This window comes from Nicotiana sylvestris, chromosome 7, assembly GCF_000393655.2.
Source record: "Nicotiana sylvestris chromosome 7, ASM39365v2, whole genome shotgun sequence".
In the NCBI taxonomy this organism is placed as follows: Eukaryota; Viridiplantae; Streptophyta; class Magnoliopsida; order Solanales; family Solanaceae; genus Nicotiana; species Nicotiana sylvestris.
In genome coordinates, this window is record NC_091063.1 from 147,385,132 (window position 1) to 147,404,322 (window position 19,191).

Genomic DNA, 19,191 nt, shown 5'->3' on the forward strand with positions numbered 1-19,191 from the left:
ATAAAGCTACTGATCAGAATAGTGCATCTGAGAACCACGACCACCTGAAGTACCATAGGAGACCTGAAGAGCTGACTGAAAGGGCCTAGGAGGATGGCCTTTACCATATGAATCTCTACCTCCAGACGAGGTACCACTGAATCTACCTGAATGACGGGCCTGCTTATCCGACCCATGACCACCTCCCTATGACAGAACCATCTCAACTCTGCAGGCCACATTGGCCGCCTCCTGAAATGTAATCTCACCCCGGCCTCCTTGGCCATCTGAAGACGAATCGGCTGAATAAGACCATCAATAAACCTCCTCACCCCCTCTCTCCCGGTGGGAAGTATGACAAGAACATGACGAGCTAGATCGATGAACCTGGTCTCATACTGAATGACCATCATGGAACCCTGCTGAAGGTGCTCAAACTGCCTCTGATAGGCTTCTCTCTGCGTCACGGGGAGAAACTTGTCTAGAAACAACACTGAAAACTGCTCCTATGTCAAAGATGGCGATCCGGCTGGTCTCACTAAGCAATAATCCCTCCACCGAGTCTTGACGGATCCAAATAAGCGAAATGCAGCAAAATCGACCCCATTGGTCTCAACAATGCCCATGTTCCTGAGAACCTTATGGCAGTTGTATAGGAAATCCTAGGGATCCTCAGAAGGAGCTCCACTAAAAGTAGTAGTGAAGAGCTTGGTGAATCTGTCCAATCTTCACAAAGTATTGGCAGATATAGCCGCTCCATCGCTGGTCTAAGCCACTACACCCGGCTGAACTGCCATCGCTGGCTGAACCGCTAGAACCTGAATCTGGGGAGCTACCTACTCCGGAGTGCGTGTAGCAGGAGTCTGAGCCTCTCCTCCAGCCTGAGAAGTGGCTGGTGCTACAGGAAGCAAACCTGCTCGGGTGACACTCTCCATAAGGCCCACCAATCGAACCAGAGTGTCCTGAAGAATAGGGTAGCGATAAACCCCTCTGGGACCTGAGCTAGGCCCACCGGAACTGTTGGGGCTAGAACCACCTCCTCAAAATCAACCTGAGGCTCCGCCACTGGTGCCGCTGCTCGAGGCTGAGCTCTGCCCCTACCTCGGCCTCTAGCACGACCTCGGCTTTGCCCTCTGCCCCTAGTGGGAGCTGCTGTAGGGGGCTCGGGCTGCTGAGCAGTAGATGAGGAAGCGCGTGTTCTCGCCATTTGCGAAGAACAGAGTAGAAGTTCAATTAGCATTTGAGGAACAAATCCGCACGACAAGAAAGAACAAAAGTGAAGTTTTCCTAGATTGGTAGCCTCTGGGGGATAAATACAGACGTCTCCGTACTGATCCCTCAGACTCTACTGAGCTTGTCCGTGAGTTGTGAGACCTATGTAACCTAGAGCTTTGATACCAACTTGTCACAACCCGGATTTCCCACCCTCGGGAGTCGTGATGGTGCCTACTAATGAGAGCTAGGCAAGCCAATCCTTAACTACTTACTTCATTAATAATTACTTCTTTTAACAATTATCGGCGATAACATGAAAGCAACGGAATTAAATAAATATGCGGAAGACTTAAATTTAAAGAAAACTGAACAATAATGTGAGAATCAACATATGTCTCTACCCAAGAACTGGTGTCACATTACTCACGAACTTCCAACCATTTGAAAGAAAATATAAACTGTTTGTCTCAAATATATGAGATAACAGACGGAAATAAAAGATAGAGGAGACGCCGGGCCTGCGAACGCCTGCAAGGCTACCTCAGCATCTCACTGGACTGAAGGCTGGCTCTCGCGCTACTGCTGCTGTCCAAAACCTGGATTTGTGCAAAAGAGCACAGAGCATAGTATCAGCACAACCGGCCCCATGTGCTGGTAAGTGTCTGGCCTAACCCCGGCGAGGTAGTGACGAGGCTAGGACCAGACTCCAGATAAACCTGTACAGTTATATAATATATGGCGGAAAAGTAAACAAGTAATAAGCAGTTAAAGCTGGGGAAGGGGAACATGCTTCGGGGATAGCAGTTAAAAGAAAAACGGGGAATAATAAAGAAGCTAGAACTATAACTCCTATCACAAATGAAAAAAATAAAGGCAAATTTCACTTTCAGTTTCCTCTTGTTGCAGATGTGCAACCCGATCTCATTTCTCATATCTCGTGGTAGGCGTACCACTCGCTCCCATTTCATTCTATCTCGTGGTAGGCGTACCACCTGCTCCCATTTCATTATATCTTGTGGTAGGCGTACCACCCGCTCCTATTTCATAATATCTTGTGATAGGCGTACCACCCGCTCCCATTTCATAATATCTTCTGGTAGGCGTACCACCCACTCCCATTTCATAATATCTTGTGGTAGGCGTACCACCTGCTCCCATTTCATAATATCTTGTGGTAGGCGTACCACCCGCTCCCATTTCATAATATCTTGTGGTAGGCGTACCACTCGCTCCCATTTCATAATATCTTGTGGTAGGTGTGTCACCCTCTCCCATTTTATAATGTCTTGTGGTAGGCGTACCACCCGCTCCCATTTCAGTTCATCACACAATCACAAGAAATCCCGGCATGGGAACATAAGTAATATAATAACTTCCCGGCAAGGGAACAAGGATATCGAAATAGTCATCCCAGCAAGGGAGAATTAGCTATAACCAATCTCACTTTGCTAGTACTCAGTTCAATTAATGGAAATACTTAATCATAGAGGATCATTAATTAAAGTATACAAGGTGTCATTCAAAAACACAACAACTTTCAAGTTAAGACCCACGGTCATGCTTGACACCAAGCTAGGGTTAAGCCAAACACTCACCTCGATGCTTTGAACACCACTCAAGTCTCAATTATAGCTTTACCTCTTGATTCCACCACCAATCCGCTCGAATCTAGTCATAAGTTACTTAATCACATTAATAAATTCTAAATGAATCAACCCCAATGCATGAAAATGAGTTTTCCAAAGTTTTACCCAAAAGTCAAAATTCACCCCCTGGACCACGTGGTCGCAAACCGAGGTTCGGACCAAAACCCGATTACCCATTCCCCAACAAATTCAAATATATGGTTTGTTTTGAAATCAGACCTAAATTGAGGTCCAAATCCCTAATTTTAGAAAAACCTAGGTTCTACCCACATCACCCAATTTCCCCATGAAAATCTTTGATTTAAAGTTGAAATCATGTTAAAAGATGTTAATAAGTGAAGAAAATAAGTTAGAAATCACTTACCAATCATTTCGGAGAAGAAAGGTTGCTTGGAAAATCACCTCTTATGTTTTGGGGTTTTGAAAAGTGTAAAATAACTGAAATTCATGTGTATTTATACCCCTCTGAAGTTCCTACCTCGGACCGCGCAAGAAGGACTGCGGCCGCACAGGCTCCCTGAAGACCTGCGGATCATTGCCTCGTGCAGACTGCACCAAGTCGACCGCGGATGCACAGCACCCACCGCGGATCGCTCAAGATGATCGCGACCGCACATGATTGCTCACGGACCGCGCAAGAGGGTTCAGAGACCTGTCAAAATTCCTGAACCTGCAACATCTGATCTTCTAAAGCCTAAGGTATCCCGGAACCTACTAGAAACTCACCCGAGCCCTCGAAACTCTAAACCAAGCATGCACACTACCTCAAAAACACCCTACGAACATATTCGTGTGATCACATCACCAATACAACATCATGAACATCGAATTGAGCCTCAAGATCAATGAAATTTCTCAGATTTCCTTTTAAACATCAATTCTCCCAATTTGGGTTCGGATCACATCAAACGGCGTCTGTTTTTTACCAAACATTACAGGAGTGATTCAAAACATATATAAGACTCGTACCAGGCGCCAGAACCAAAATACGGGCCTGATACCATTGCTTTCTAATCAGATATCATTTCCATTTTCTTTAAACATTTTCAGAGAACAATTTCACTTAAAAATTCATAACTCGGGCTGGGGACCTCGGAATTCGATTCCGGGCATACGCCCGAGTCCCATATTTTCCTACGGACCCTCCGGGATCGTCAAATCATGGGTATGGATCTGTTTACCTAAAATGTTGACCGAAGTCAAATTTATTCATTTCGAGGTCAAAACTTAGCAATTTTCACAAGATTTCACATTTAAGCTTTCCGGCTACGCGCCTAGACTGTGCACACAAATCGAGGTGACTCAAAATAAGGTTTTTAGGGCCTCGGAGACACAGATTTCAATTAGAAACAGGTGATGACCCTTTTGGGTCGTCACAATTCCATCTCTTCTAAATGCTACTTATGAAGAATAACTCCTTTGAGTCCATTCAGGCTATACTGAGGTTACTATAACATAGAGAAGCCATTTGCTCCCTTATTTTCATGGGCCTAATCCTGAGGACTAATCCATTCTCGTCACCTTCTTATTTTCATGCCCTTTCTTATTCATATTCCTGTCTTCCTAAAACCTTGTCGCTTTACCATACTTTAGCTTGCGACCTATACATATCTATTTATACTACTCATAACCTTCCTTCAACTTGCTTGAATTTCCTTGTGTTATTTTAGAACATCAAGCGATACATCACATCGTCTCCAACATTTATCTATTCTCTTAACTAGATCTCTTAGTACTTAGAAACCATAGGCTGGCCGACATACCGCCGACGATGTCGCTATCATTCCCGGTTATTGGATCCCCGTGCTTATTGCCTTCTATCCGAAGAATGGACTATTCACGATCTTCTGCCTTTGAGTGTCTCATACGTTGTTCACCTTTACCTTACTTACCTTAAAATTTCACATTGTATCTCATATCTCTCTCATGACCTCCCTTCCACCTAGGTGTAATTTACGCCCATAACTTGAAGCTCTATTATAATACTCGCACCTCTGGTACATACACAATCCTGTGGGAGCTCTATATTAACTTCTTATGAGGCCGGTACTTCTTCTAACTGGCTTTCTTTTAAAGCCATTATAGATTATGGTTATTGTGTTATTTATCTTGAACATCTGATATTAAGAGTGATTCTATCATGTTCTCAAGCACAACTTCTATAATTTTTCTAGGTCCAATAATCAGACTCCTGATTTACTTGGGTGATGTAATTCTTAGTTTCCTCTTCCTTCTGATCAGCCTTTGGGTAGGCTTAAGTTATCTTCCAATTTGTGGCTCATGGTATCAGTTATTACCTTAGCTCTTCATGGGCATTATGGAATATCTATGATACAATCTTTTAACAATTCAATCTTTTGTCTATGCACTAAGCTCAATTCTTTCTTTTAACTTATACCAGAGTCTTCTATGGTTGTATGATTGTCAACAAAATATTTTGCCCGGATAATGCTCCAAAATCGTGAGTGTATCCATAATGTAGTAACTCTGAATCATTGATCGAATAATTCTTTTCGTTCCATCTCAGCATTCTCTAAACATGTGCAATTACTTTTCCTGGTCTTTTTGCCCCTTGTTGTATGTATACTTAACTCATCCTAGTTCCCATACATGCTAGAAATTTTGTGCAACTCATATAGTCTCGAATATTACCTCTGATCTTTCTCCCCGTTCATTAGCCACGGTAGGTGCCACTTTCTTTTGGAGGGCATACAATTTTTGTTGTGAGACTGCTTTTACATGACTATTTCTCCTTCGAGTTACTATTTTTAGGTTGAAGCCTTCTCCTTTATTTCCATAGCTAGTCTTCCATTATAGTACTTAGGGAGGACTCTCTGACTCTTGTAAAGTTGTGTACTTATTAAATTGTATACTCGACGGACCTCCTGATGTCCTTCCTTCCCTATACTTATCCGTAGTTACATACCTCCACGCCCTGGAGCTTGTGGGTTGCTTATGAACTGATATTTTGATTGCCTTCCTAGTGGCACTTTCTTTTATCCCCGCAACACTCATATGGTACCTTTAACTACCTCGACTTTTGTCTGAATATATCTCAATTATTATAATGATACTTTTTGAGGCTGAATTCTCCATGTTGGGTTCTACTATGCTTATCTTACACGATTTGATGACTCGTCTATAACCTTTTGTTTAGCCATAACTAGGATTTTCCCGACCAATTACTAACTACTTGTTAGCCTATTCTCATACCTATATTCCTCGTAATCTTTCTTGGGTTATTTCCTTTGTCTTAACTTACATCTCGTACCGGCTCTTTATATATTACTAACATTTCGGGAAGGAACCTTTACTTCCTCTCCTTGACATCGTATTTGCATAATGTTCTTGAATCGTAGAGTATCCATAATATTTGGATAAATGCCATCTCATTCCTATTTCACTTATCGCATTCTTCCTTTACCATTCCATAATCACTAGAACCTCTTAATTCTGACTTAATGTCACATCACTCCATATTCCCCCCTTTAGGGGTGTACTAAGAGTTGAAGCTACAAGGATCTATCTATAGATGTTTTACCTCTTCATCTTTGGCGTCGTTTCACGACATCAATGATCCTTACTCGCCTTGTGGCAATCCTTCTGTACCAAGGATGACAAACTCCCTTACTCGCGACGGTGAAACTTAGTATAACTGGAACATACAGTCCCTTAAACTGAACTTTGCTCATATTGCTTGCTGTAGGGAAGCGTCTTCCTGAATGGCCATTCTCTGAATTTCTCATGAACCTCCTTCTGTTATCTGTCTTATTATTGTCGGAATGCGATCTGAAATTCTCATAATGCTGACTATTACCAATTCACTCAGTCCCTAATTCATATTTAGTTTATCTTATTCACCAGCCCATACTGATTTCTATGGGGTCTAACTTTTTCCCTTGGTAATTGTTCTAGAGTTGCGAACTTATTTCTCGAAATGAGGACATGACTGTATTGCCTATACTCTTTTGTTGTCCTAAGGCCTGTCACCTCTCGTCTCTTCTTTCACTTGACTATAGATTTTGTAATATTGTCATCTTTTGATCTACCGTTGTCATCCATGTACCACATCTTACTCATAATGCTTCATTAACTCTTTTCTTATTTTCCACTAACATTTATGCCGATCACTTTATTCTGAAAACTTGAACAAGACATTCTTTTGCTTTTAGCTTCCTTTTTCTCTATCAAGTGGCTCTTCAAGTTGCTTAATGTTCTCGCTTTACTAGGGACGCGAGCCACACTAGGGTAATATGTATCCCTTCAAGGCTTATAGTGCATGTCTTTGTAGTACTCATATCTGGCTACACTATTTTAAAGTGTATCATCTGGGTGTCTCACAAGGAGATATACTAGCACACTTGTAATATCCTTCAGAAATGTCAACTAACACAAACAATCTATTCACCATTTTGGTTTACTTTAACCCCAGCCAGGTCCTGATGTTCCGTCCTTTTCTTAAACTACACCTGTTAGCCCCCATAGGGCATAACTGAGATGGGTACAACCAATTGTACATACCTCTGTTACTATTGAGGATAACTCTTAATACTTATATTTTCTGTCGGAACTGTAATACTGATAACCTTTATAAACTGGGCGCCTCGTACCCTTCTTCACCTTGCTTCTTTTACTTCTTGAAAGCATTGTCTTTCACCATAAAGCCGGATAAATATTCTTCCCTTAAGGTTCCTTATTAAGAGGCTTACACCTTTCAGTACGCACATGATCTGCTGAAGACCTCACAGTTACTCATCATAAGCATGATGCAAAGTTGAGTTCCTCTGACTCAACTCTTCCATAGCCATGTCTTTTACCAACCATCTTTGTGGAAGTAAATATCGTCGTATTATGAATAAGATAGAGTTTAGGAAATTTAGTTCTTACAATTGAGCTCTACTACACGATCTAAAGTAAGAAGAAAGAGCGACAGTCCTAAATTCCATGTAGCCTCCTGCTTATAAGTGTGGTGCATGACACACTCATAAACACGACTCTACTAGATACGGCTTGTAGACTCCCTAGGACAGAACTGCTCTGATACCACTTTTGTCACGCTCTGAACCTGGGGGGCAAGACTGGCACCTAGTGCCTCACCTATCCCTGCGTACCAACTTGCAACTAAGGGACTCTGAACATATGATGTCATACTTTGGCCATGAGCTACATTGCAAGATAACTGCGAATGCTGACTAAATGTCAATATATAACTGGGCCGACAAGGCCGTCATAACTATTACAGCTGACAAACCAACCAAATATACATACAAGGCCTACAAGCCTAACATATTACACTAGCTGACAGGATATGTCTACAAGCCTCTACTGATGGATATAATGTGATCAGAATAGATTCCTGACCTACTCGTAACATGTATACATATATATACAAGATGTACATAAGGTTCTAGACCCGGAAACTCCTAAAGGCATGGAGCTTACCTTTCAAGCTGAACTCGGGCAACACTTATAAAAGAGGCCTACCCGTCTGTCTGTCTGACCTGCACGCATGAAATGCAGAGCCCCCAGGAAAGGGACGTCGGTACGAAATAATGTACTGAGTATGTAAGGAAATATTCTGAAAGCTGAAACTCAACTGATAATATAATAACTGCAAGTAGCTGGAAGTCAAAGATAATCGGAAGATATGCTTACCTGCTGATACTGACTCAACTCTCTCAATATAGTAAGTAAAATAGCTGTCTGGCCCTATAAAGCTCGGTATATATATAACTGTTCCACCGTAGTAGGCTCGCTCATAGGCGCTCAGCCATACTAGGCTCTGTGTCTCGACCAACTGGGCTCGCTCATAAGCGCTCAGCCACAGTAGGCTCGGTATATATATAACTGCTCTGCCGCAGTAGGCTCGATCATAGGCGCTCGGCAATACTAGGCTCTGTATCTCGACCAACTGGGCTCGCTCATAAGCGCTCGACCACAGTAGGCTCGGTATATAACTTACCATCTGATCAGAGTTGCGCAATAGGGGCCTGCCCATCGATTATAGCTCGATGGTAATGAAAATACTTTTAATACTGTATATATGTAAATTCTCTGCTCTCTTGACTGGGAGAAGGAAATACTCAACTAAATATGAATTCCCTATAAGGAGAATACTATAACTTACAAACTAGGAAAATATATGCAATTTGCGAGACTAGCAAAATATATGTAAATTCTGGGATATGAATTTTTCTTTATGGCTCATAAATAAAATCGTGTAATGACGAGATCATGCCAAAATGAAAGAAGAGCTTAGCGTTAACATACCTGGAGTAGGAAAAACTCCGTATAATATTCCATTGGAAACCTTCGTGGATTTAACTTAGAACCCAAAAATCGGATTAAGCTTCTAAATCAGTGGAAGTTGGAACGAAATCATTTATGGACAGGGAGGAACTAAAGTTTGAAAGTTTGGAACGAAATTGGAAGTTTGAAAATTGGAACAAAATTTCTTTAAAGCTTGTTTGAAATGGAAATTATGCTTCTTCCAACGTTCTTGCCTTTCAAAGGTAGATCTGGCTTATCTTTCTTTACAAAGAATTTCATGGATTCTATTTTAATTCTTATCAAGATTTTTGACTCAAAGACATTCTGCTCTTGTCCAAATGAATCATGGAAACAAGACATGTACTAAGTTTTGCTTGTTTTAATATTTCCCTTAAATCCTTGGTAGCCACCTACTCTTAAATCAACATGAGTCATTTTCTCATATAGTGGCCTTCTGCCACGTTTTGTTGGGGAAGGGGATTTAATCTTACCCACTTATTAGTTAATCGGGTAATGTCTCATTACCCGGTAATTAACCAATTACCCGAAAAATTGAGAATTATTCGCACTTACTTAAAATATTACTCATTTTTCACATACCTTATACACCTTTCTAGCATGGACATGTAGTACCTTGCATGTCACTAGTCTATAAATACCGAATATTTTAGCTCGGGCCGTATTTTATCCCAATATGCCAAACTTGGACAAAAGAAATTCATTTTCTTTGACTTGCTTTCCCTTTGACCTTTACGAATTTATTCATCACTTGTGAAATAGCATAATCCTTATAATCTCCAAATAATCTTTTACTTGGACTGATGTCAATTACCTTACGACAAATCCAACGTACAATATAACAGGGTTCAACATCGTCGTAACTTAATATTGCAAAGCATAACATCACCGTAATGTAATATTGCTAGGTGCAACACTGTCGTAACTTAATACTGCGAAGCGTGACATCATCGCAGTGTATTACTACAGAGCATAACATCGACGTAATACTGCGGAGCGTAACCGATTTTCACCATATGGATTGGGGTAAGTGTTCTCTACTCAGTTTTAATTATATTTCATGAATCTATCTTCGTTTTTGGTACTTGGTTGATGATTTCAAAAAAAAATTGGGGGTTATTGTCCAAACTTTTATAAAGTGAATTTTCGAGTTTTTAGCATCGGTCGGAGTCGGATTTGAGTGGAACCAGTATGGATGGACTCGTAATTATATAGGTTATCAGATTTTATGAGTTTAGTCGGGTTCCGATGTGCGGGCCCGGGATTGACTTTTGGGTTGACTTTTTAGTTTTCTTTAAAGATCGAAGCTTTATTATTCAAAATTATTTCCTATGATTTTTATTTATGATATTAAGTTATTTTGGCTAGATTTAAGCCGTCCGGAGGTTGTTTCACATGAGAAGGTCATTTTAGAGTGTCGATTTAGCTTCTTTGAGGTAAGTGTCTTGCCTAACTTTGTGTGGGCAAAACTACCGCTTAGGGTTCGAGTTGATTGTACTATTTGTATTACGTGAAAGTCGTGTATGCAAGGTGACGAGTAGGTACACAAGCTATATGTGGTATTTGACCAGTTTAGGTTATATAGACTCTTTTCATGACTTTAATTTAATTGTTCTGACGTGTTATGTCTCTCATCGTTAATCTAATCTTACATGTTTTATTCGACGTTGTTAGCACTTATTGTCCCTTACTTATCAGTTTTTGCATACATGCTTTAGTTCAAATTATTGCCTTTCTTATGGACTTATTACCTTTTAATTGTTGAGTCCTTTTCATGACTCCGTGCTTATCTGCTATATGTCTTAACTGCTTTAGTTGCACACCTTAGTTGTCACGTGTTTTACTTGTACTGTCATTTTTGTAATATTTTTTCACTACAAAAAAATAGCAATTAGCGACGGATTTTAGCGACAACTTTTGTTCCGTCGCTGATTAGCGACAGATTGGCTACGGAATAAAAGTTTCGTTGCAAAAGAAGCCAAAAAATAATTAGTATCTAATATAGCAACGGAATAGCAACGAAATCAAAAATTTGTCGCTAATTGTTGGTGGTAAATATTGGCGCCCTCAATTTACCTATGGATTTAGCGACAAAAGTTGAGTGACAAAATTTATTAAACTATAGCGATGGATTTAGCAACCAAAAATCTGTCGCTAGCTTTAATTTCTTTATCAAAATATTTTAAAACTCCTTGTTACGGAAATTTCCGTCGATAATGTTTTTTTTTATAAAAAATAATGTTATTTAGCGACGGAACTGTATCCGTCGCTAAATCCGTCGTTGAAGACCACTTTATTATTTTTTCTAGGGCAAAAATTTGGTAAAGCATCAGTCTCTTCTAAAACAGTAGAAACACACGAGAGAGCAAACTGAGGCGGCTGAGAGCAAAATCAAAGACACACGATGAGGGTTTTCAAGAACAAGAGCAAAAATCAGTAGCCAACGTGAATCTAAGGTTTGTAGATGACTTTATTTCTTATTCAATAAGCTTAGCACTAATTTTTTGTTATCATTTGTGATAAAAATCAGATTTATTGGAAACTGGTATCTCTTTGGGAGATTTTTTTATATAGCTTAGCAAAATTTGTGTTTTGGGACTTTTTTGTTGAATCGATTTCATGTCTTTGATTGTTACCTTGCGAAACTTTATAAGAATCAGATTTTGGGTTATTCTTGACTTTAGATGTGATAAAATCAAAACTTCAAGGGAACACTGGTATTTTGTTGGAATTTTATATTACAATTATTAGAGTATTGTAGCTTAGCAAATATTACGTTTTCGATTTTTTTGTTCGACAGATTTTTGTCGTCTGATATGGTTTCATCCCTTTGATTGTTTTTTTATATCATGAAAGCTTATAACTATCAGATTTCTGTGTCAATTTTGACACAAAAATGGCTCTATAGACCGCCATCTTCTTGGATTGTAAACGTTTGGAGAATTTTTTGCTAGATTCATTTGGTAGTTTAATTAATCTTCTTCTGCTTATCTTCTTAATTTTTTGTCCAGATCTACAAAAACTTTCTTCACATAGCTTTAGACAAATTTTGTATTAGAAATTTAATTTATATATTTTGTTTCATAGGGTGCTTTCACCGCTTTTGATGATATGTTAAGCTCTGTTTCTTCTTAATTAACATTGTCATTGCTTGTACGGATAGCTAAATCAAGTTCAGGTAAACTTTCTCTACTCTTTCTATCTCTCCCTCTCTTTCTCTGTGTGTATGTGTTTCTCTATCTCTATCTAGATCTTTATTTGACATCAAAACCTTTTTATATTGATTGTTGATTAGTAACTTCAAATGGGTGTTTGAACGGATGTATTTTTGGGCTTTTTTGGTTCAGCTCAATAGGTCTCAGATGCTTGCATAGCTTAGCTTGGTGTTTACAATGAATTATATCTATGTCATTGCATAACTTATCATTTCTTTCAATAAAAAATGTGAATGACTTGTACTATTTAATTTGAATTTTAGGCATTTCAAATATTGGTTTATCACGGGGGGAAAATTGAAAAATCTAACTTACTATAAAATTGAGAAATCTAGCAGTAATGTTTGTCCAATTCTTGACTTATACTAATATTTTCTAAAATACTCCCATATTCTGCTTTACCTATATTAGTCTTTCGAAAATACTGTTTTAATCCATATATACCATTACTTAAGTGCTCATTTTTTAAAGTTTAGCTTTTAATACCCCTCCTTCTTTTTCTCTTACCCAATGTAAGAACTTTGAGCGTTTGTCTAGTGAAGTTTCAGTAGTTTTGAATTATGAGCTTGTTATTATTGTGACCATTTAAGCACTTCAAACTCTACATCCTAGCATGCATGTTCAATAATATTAGCTTAAATTTCTACGTAACCAACTTTATGTGCTTGTTTTCTCTTTTACATATCAACCATATGCTTTACACTTTCTTTTATACATTAAGAACCTTTGCTTTCTCCATGTCATTTTGGTGAAACAATCTTTGTTAACATGTCAGCATAGGTATTTTCTTATCATTCTCTTAACTTGAATGTTTGAAGGATCGCTAGATTTTCCATATTGAGTTTAATTCTAGTTTCTTGTATGCTTTCTTTGTTTCGTGCAAATTTTTCGTACTTTTCTCTTTTATTATCGTTGCGAATTGTTTGATTCAAGTCCATTTGCTTTAAATTTCTTTTGGGATCATGTCATCTTCTACTATAGTAATATCTTCATCCTTTTAAAAATAAATTATTTTTTGTATAGGCTGTTGAAAAGGGTCGAGACCCAACACCAAGTGAGATACATTTGTACGTCCATACACATGGGCATGATGGAAAATCTTTTCTTGATGAGAAAGTTCGAATCGTGCATGTAAGTCCAATATTTTATAATTTTATTTACTACAATGTAAAAAGAGTATGAAAAGTATCCTCTCTGTTGGTTAACTAAATACTCAACATTCTTGACTATTTTAATTTCACTACTTATTACACCTCTTTTATAGGAAAGGTATCAGAAAATATTGCAGGAACAAACACAAACTCAATATGATATTGATCAATGTAAAGCATATTATGAAGCCGCGAGAGGGGAAAGAAGAGAAGAGTATATGGTCTTGGATCTCAAGCAAAATGCTACTATAGACCGAATCTTGAACTTTATTGTTGGTGTTAGGGATAATTCGAACCTTTTTTGGCTTGAACTTTATTATTGGTGTTAGGGATAATTTGATCATAATTGTATTAGCTATATGGATTTTGATATCATTATTGACCTTGAAGTATGTTAATTTATATGAGATATGTTTTGTAACAAAAAAAATATATTAAATAACATTGCGACAGATGATTTTGTTCGCCAAATGCAAAGCTGAAATGACTCTCAAAATATTGGCGACGGATTCGCGATCGACCTTTTGTCGCAAAAGTATACCAACGACGAAATGCATTGTGAATTTAGCGACATAATTTTCTAATATAGCAACAGATATTTTGTCGCTAATTGTAGCAACAGATAGTATTCGTCGCTAGAACGTCGATAATATTGTGACGGATTCCATTTGTTCGTCGCTAAGAGCTTAGCAACGAGCAAATCAACAACAAATGGTAATCCGTCGCTAATCGTGCTTTGCGACGGAAAAATGCTCTTTAGCGACGGATTTCGTTCGTCATTAAATGCTGTTTTTTTGAAGTGTTTGCATTCCTTTGTTTATTACATGGTTCCTTTATTGTTATGTACTCGTACTCTTTCATTGTAGTAATTCTTGTAATTGTTAATCTAAATTGTTTGTGGATTGGGTTGCACACCGCAAAAGGTGAAATAAGAGAGGATTGTGATATGGTGATACGGTGGGATCGAATTGCACGTCGCAACATGTGAAATAAGGGATGATTGTGATATGATGATAAGGTGGAATCGGGTTGCACACCAACGGGTAGAATAAGGGAGGATTATGTGATATAGTAAAATAAGGGAGGATTATGTTTGTACGGTGGGATCGGGTTGCACGCCGCAACAGATTGTGTGTGTTGTATTCATTGATGTATTGTGTTAGCTTTCGGTATTTATCATATAAGATTCTAAGGACTGGTATTCTTGGATTTACTGATTTTGAGGATTGAGTTATTTTCATTAGTTTACTGCTTTGCCGTCATTTCCTATTTTCCTTCCTATTATTATTATTATTATTATTATTTTGGTGGATTAATTTTCAAAATTAATTTACTACGTCTAGTAATTTTCTCATACCCTACCGAGTTACTTGCAACATAATGATTTAGAATAAAAAAAAGTATTAACATACTTACTGTTGCGGCCAAATGCACACGCAAGTATACGCTGTCGTCAAGTAATAAAGTGACTAAAAGTCGGATGTCGAACCCACGAGGACTTGTGATTAACTATTAACTAAATTAGATTATCTTAATTATCTAAACAAGAATAAAAACTAGAAGTATTTGATTCTAAACTAATTAAAATAAAAAATAATAATAATAAACTCTGAGCAATGGGATAGCAGATTTTTATGTTATCAATTTAATGAAAACGATCTAGGGTTATGGGCTATCTAACAACCTATTGTATTCTTCAATTGAATTGATTGACTAATTTATCTAGTTTATTGGTTGACAGGGTTAATATTGCTCCTAAGAATCTGTCGAGTTCTTACTCGCCTATTCAAGCTAACCTAAAGCCTATATGTCTATGGAGTTAGAATCAACAAGAATGCATTTATAATTCATGTACATCAACCAAACAAGGCATATGTCTATCCTAACCGTGAATCCATTCTCCGATGCCCAGGTTCAAGAACTTGCTCTACTCGATCCTATATACAATCTAGAATTCCCACTTTCGAGTTCAATTCTAGATTCGTAGATAGTATTCAATTGGTGATCAATCAATTAAATAATTAAGCACAAGATTGAATAAATAAACCAATATGATAAACTAAGAAATCAAAATCAATATTCAAATAACAATAGTCATGAAAGAACCACAACCCTAGAATGTGAAATTTAGCTCCACATAGACATGGTAGCCAAACAACAAATCATACAAAGAAACATAAAAATTACTAAGTTTGGTGGAAGAAAAGATGAAATCCGGCCTCCACGGCAGCTCTGTGCTCTCCCTAGGTCGAATTCCCTTCAAAAGGTATGTTAGATCACCTAAAAGAGGTGCTTTTGGCTTATATATTGCGTACAAAAGTCGTGGGCCAAAGTTTTCCTTTTCCTAATCCGACTCAGCTTCAGGGATTGATGCTGGGGTAAATGCTTCGGATCCACCTCGTCCTCCACTTCTCGAAGCATCCACCCTTTATTCATCCATCTCAGCTTTGCCCAGGTGCGGATGCTATGGGCCGACTTCACTGCTAAGGGTGCACCAAGTATGATTTTTTTCTAGGTTGGATGCGACACATCCAACCTCTCCTTCTCTACCTAGAGCACCTTTTCTTCATATTTTTGTACTCCAAACACCCTAATTCATCACACACAACTCAATTAGTCATAAAACCAATAACTAAGCTATGTTGTGCATTTTTAACACCAAATAGCAACAAAAAACGGTTAAAACATGGGTAAAGTAATATCAAAATAAATAGAAATATGCCCAACATCACTTACCTTACATGACTCTTAAGTTAAAAACTCGTTGTTTCATTCAGTACTTTACTATTTTTAATAGTTGTCATATTTCTCAACCTAAACTCCTTATCCTACTTGATGTTTTTACTTCGCTGAAAAATCACTATTATGTTTTAATTTAACAAATTCCACATTTAATTTGGTAGCTTATCCGATGCTTTATTTTATTTAAAAACATTATTTTCTTCACTCAAATGATTTCTAAAATAAATTTATTTTTTCACATGATTTTCTTTGTTCAAAGTTATTATTATGCCTAATCATATACAAATAAATCTCTTGAACACTTTAATTAGCATTTGATACGGATACAATGTACATGGTGGTACGTGAATTTTGCCGTGCAAAAGTGATTTGGAAAAATGTGGGCATGAGGTGACATATGTGTAAGGTTTGAAAGTTGCGACTTATGATTTGAGATTGTGAGGAGTGATACATCGGGTAATTCTTGTTGTAAATTGTGCATTTGGAACGATTCGATTGATTGAGTCGTCATCCGTTTCTTTATTACCGTCTATTTCTTGTTGCTATTTGTGTTTCTATTAGTTTCGCTGTTGATTGTAAATTTGTAATCTTGCGGTTGTTGGTCCTATATTAACGTTCTTTTCATTATTAGCTTTAATTTATATCTTGCACAGATTTACATGTCCGGTAGGTGTCTTGATCTGGCCTCGTCACTACTCTATCAAGGTTAGGCTTGATACTTACTGGGTACCGCTGTGGTGTACTCATACTACTCTTCTACATATTTTTGTGCAGATCCAGGTACTTATGATCGAGTTGGTTTGAGATTTACGTCTGCGCAGCTGGAGTCTTCAAGGTATACTTGCTTGACATTCGCAGGCTCTGAAGTCACCTTCTGTAGTCTTTTATTTCCAGTGTTTCCTATTATTCCGGACAAACATGTATTGTATTGTTATTTTTAGTGGCCCTTAGAAAAACTTATGACTTATACTACCGGTTTTGGGATATAGTATCATGTTGAGATTGTTGGCTTATTATAGAAACTTCTGTTTCATGCTTAGTAGTTATTTGGTTAAAAATCTTTACTTAATCAACAAGTATTAGGCTTACCTAGTCTTAGACACTAGGTATTATCACAACATTCTACGGAGAAAAATTGAGGTCGTGTCAAAAATGATTAGATCGACTAGCGTCTTGCAGCGACTTATAACTAACTACTTCCTAAATCAAATTAATGCTAATTGTCTATTCAAACGATTTTCCTAAAATAGTAAAGTAAGCAATCGGGAGAAACAAGTAGGCAAAATTGGGTTGAATTCAATAAGAGATACTATATTTAAGAGTACTTACAAGTTAGCTAACAATTCATGTGGAGTTCTTTATTTGAATCGACTAATTGATTTATCTAGGTTATTAATCGACATAGATAATTTTGCTTATATGAATCTTTCGAATCTTGCTCGCCTATTAAAATTAATCTACACATATATGCCTATGAAATCAAAATTAACAAGAAAAGTTGTTTCATAATTCCTGTATATCGATTAGATATAAATCTTTCTAAGCGTGAATCTGTCCTCTAAATGCCTAGGTTCAAAAATTTGCCCTATTCAATCATATCGCAATCTTAATAAAACCCGCATTTTCATGTTTGAATTAAGAGTCATAGATAGTATCTAATTTTTGGCTAAATAATCAAATAATTAAACACTTGATATGAATAAAGAACCAAATACGAAATAATTAATAATATCAATTTAAGATACGAATAACACTATTAAAAATACCATAACCCTAGGACTAAGGAGTTTAGCTACATATAATCATGATAGGAAATCCATTACAATTCCAATAATTCATAAAATTTAAGAAAGAAAAGAGAGAAATTAATCACAGGATAAACCCATAAAATGTACATTAGATCCGTCCCTACTTCTGATCAATGACGACTTTCGAGTGTTTCTCAGATGAAAATTGCTTAAATTTAGGATTTTCCAAAGAAAACAAACAATATTTATATATAGGTTAGGATCGAAACTCTTGAAAAACATAAAAATTCATTAAATAAAATTCACGAATATAAATTCATGAATTTGTGAATCATAAGAGAAAATACATTCTTCAAATTAATAATCAGAAAGGTGTGAGATACATATCCCTCATAAGATCAAAGAAATACATCGTATATTTATTGTCTTCAGAAATGGGATTTGGAACACCTGGAGTGAAATAACGCTCACACACGAATATAGGATTTGATGCAGCCTGAGCCGCTAGATCAATGTTACCGTTTACGAGTAAGGTTTCCATCAAATTCCGGAATTCTGATTTCAAAAGATTATACTGATGAAGACACTTCCTGTAAATTTGCTTATATTCTGGATTTGTTTCATTTGCAGTGATTGTCCAAACTTTCCTGTGAACTGTTTTGTAGTTTACTTGTGCCAATCTAAGTGTAATGAATTCAAGATCAAGCTTAGTTTTTGCCCAAGGAGCCTCTGGATCATTCTCCATAATATTATAACAAAAATCTCTTGCACCAGTGTTCTCACAAGCCTTTTGAATTAGTGGGGTCACAGCATTTACTCTTAAATTTGCACCAAAGAGATCAAAACTTAATACAAAAATCAAGGCTAGTAAGATTGATGAAGAAGTAGAAGTTGATCTCCCCATTTTTTTTCTCTCTTTGATATATCCTAATTTCTTTGTTTGAGATTATATATATATTAGTTGGTTTGATATATAAAATGTAAAAATTTAATTAGTAAAATATCTTAGTGTAGAATTTTTCTTGAAAAGTTAATACTATTAATGTTTTTACTTATTACAAACTTAAATATCTGATTCCTATTTAATATTGGATTATGATATTCTAAATTTGCCATCATTATAATAGTCAACATCTTAAATTGATATATGCATTTAATTTTGTAACCCGTTTGAGATCCCACAAAAAGGATATATGCAAATGCTAAA

General features: G+C 37.1%; 1 protein-coding gene across 1 annotated transcript; it reads right to left on the bottom strand.

Annotated features, from left to right (window-relative positions):
• Nucleotides 1-18,348: 18,348 nt before the first annotated feature.
• LOC138873926 (uncharacterized) lies at nt 18,349-18,888 on the bottom strand. The gene has a single exon (XM_070152414.1). The coding sequence runs from the start codon at nt 18,886-18,888 to the stop codon at nt 18,349-18,351; it is 540 nt and encodes a 179-aa protein (XP_070008515.1).
• Between the last annotated feature and the right edge of the window lie 303 nt (nt 18,889-19,191).

Bases quoted from the DNA above. Each gene is read 5' to 3' on its own strand.
- LOC138873926 (XM_070152414.1), bottom strand. From the start codon at position 18,888: ATGGGGAGATCAACTTCTACTTCTTCATCAATCTTACTAGCCTTGATT.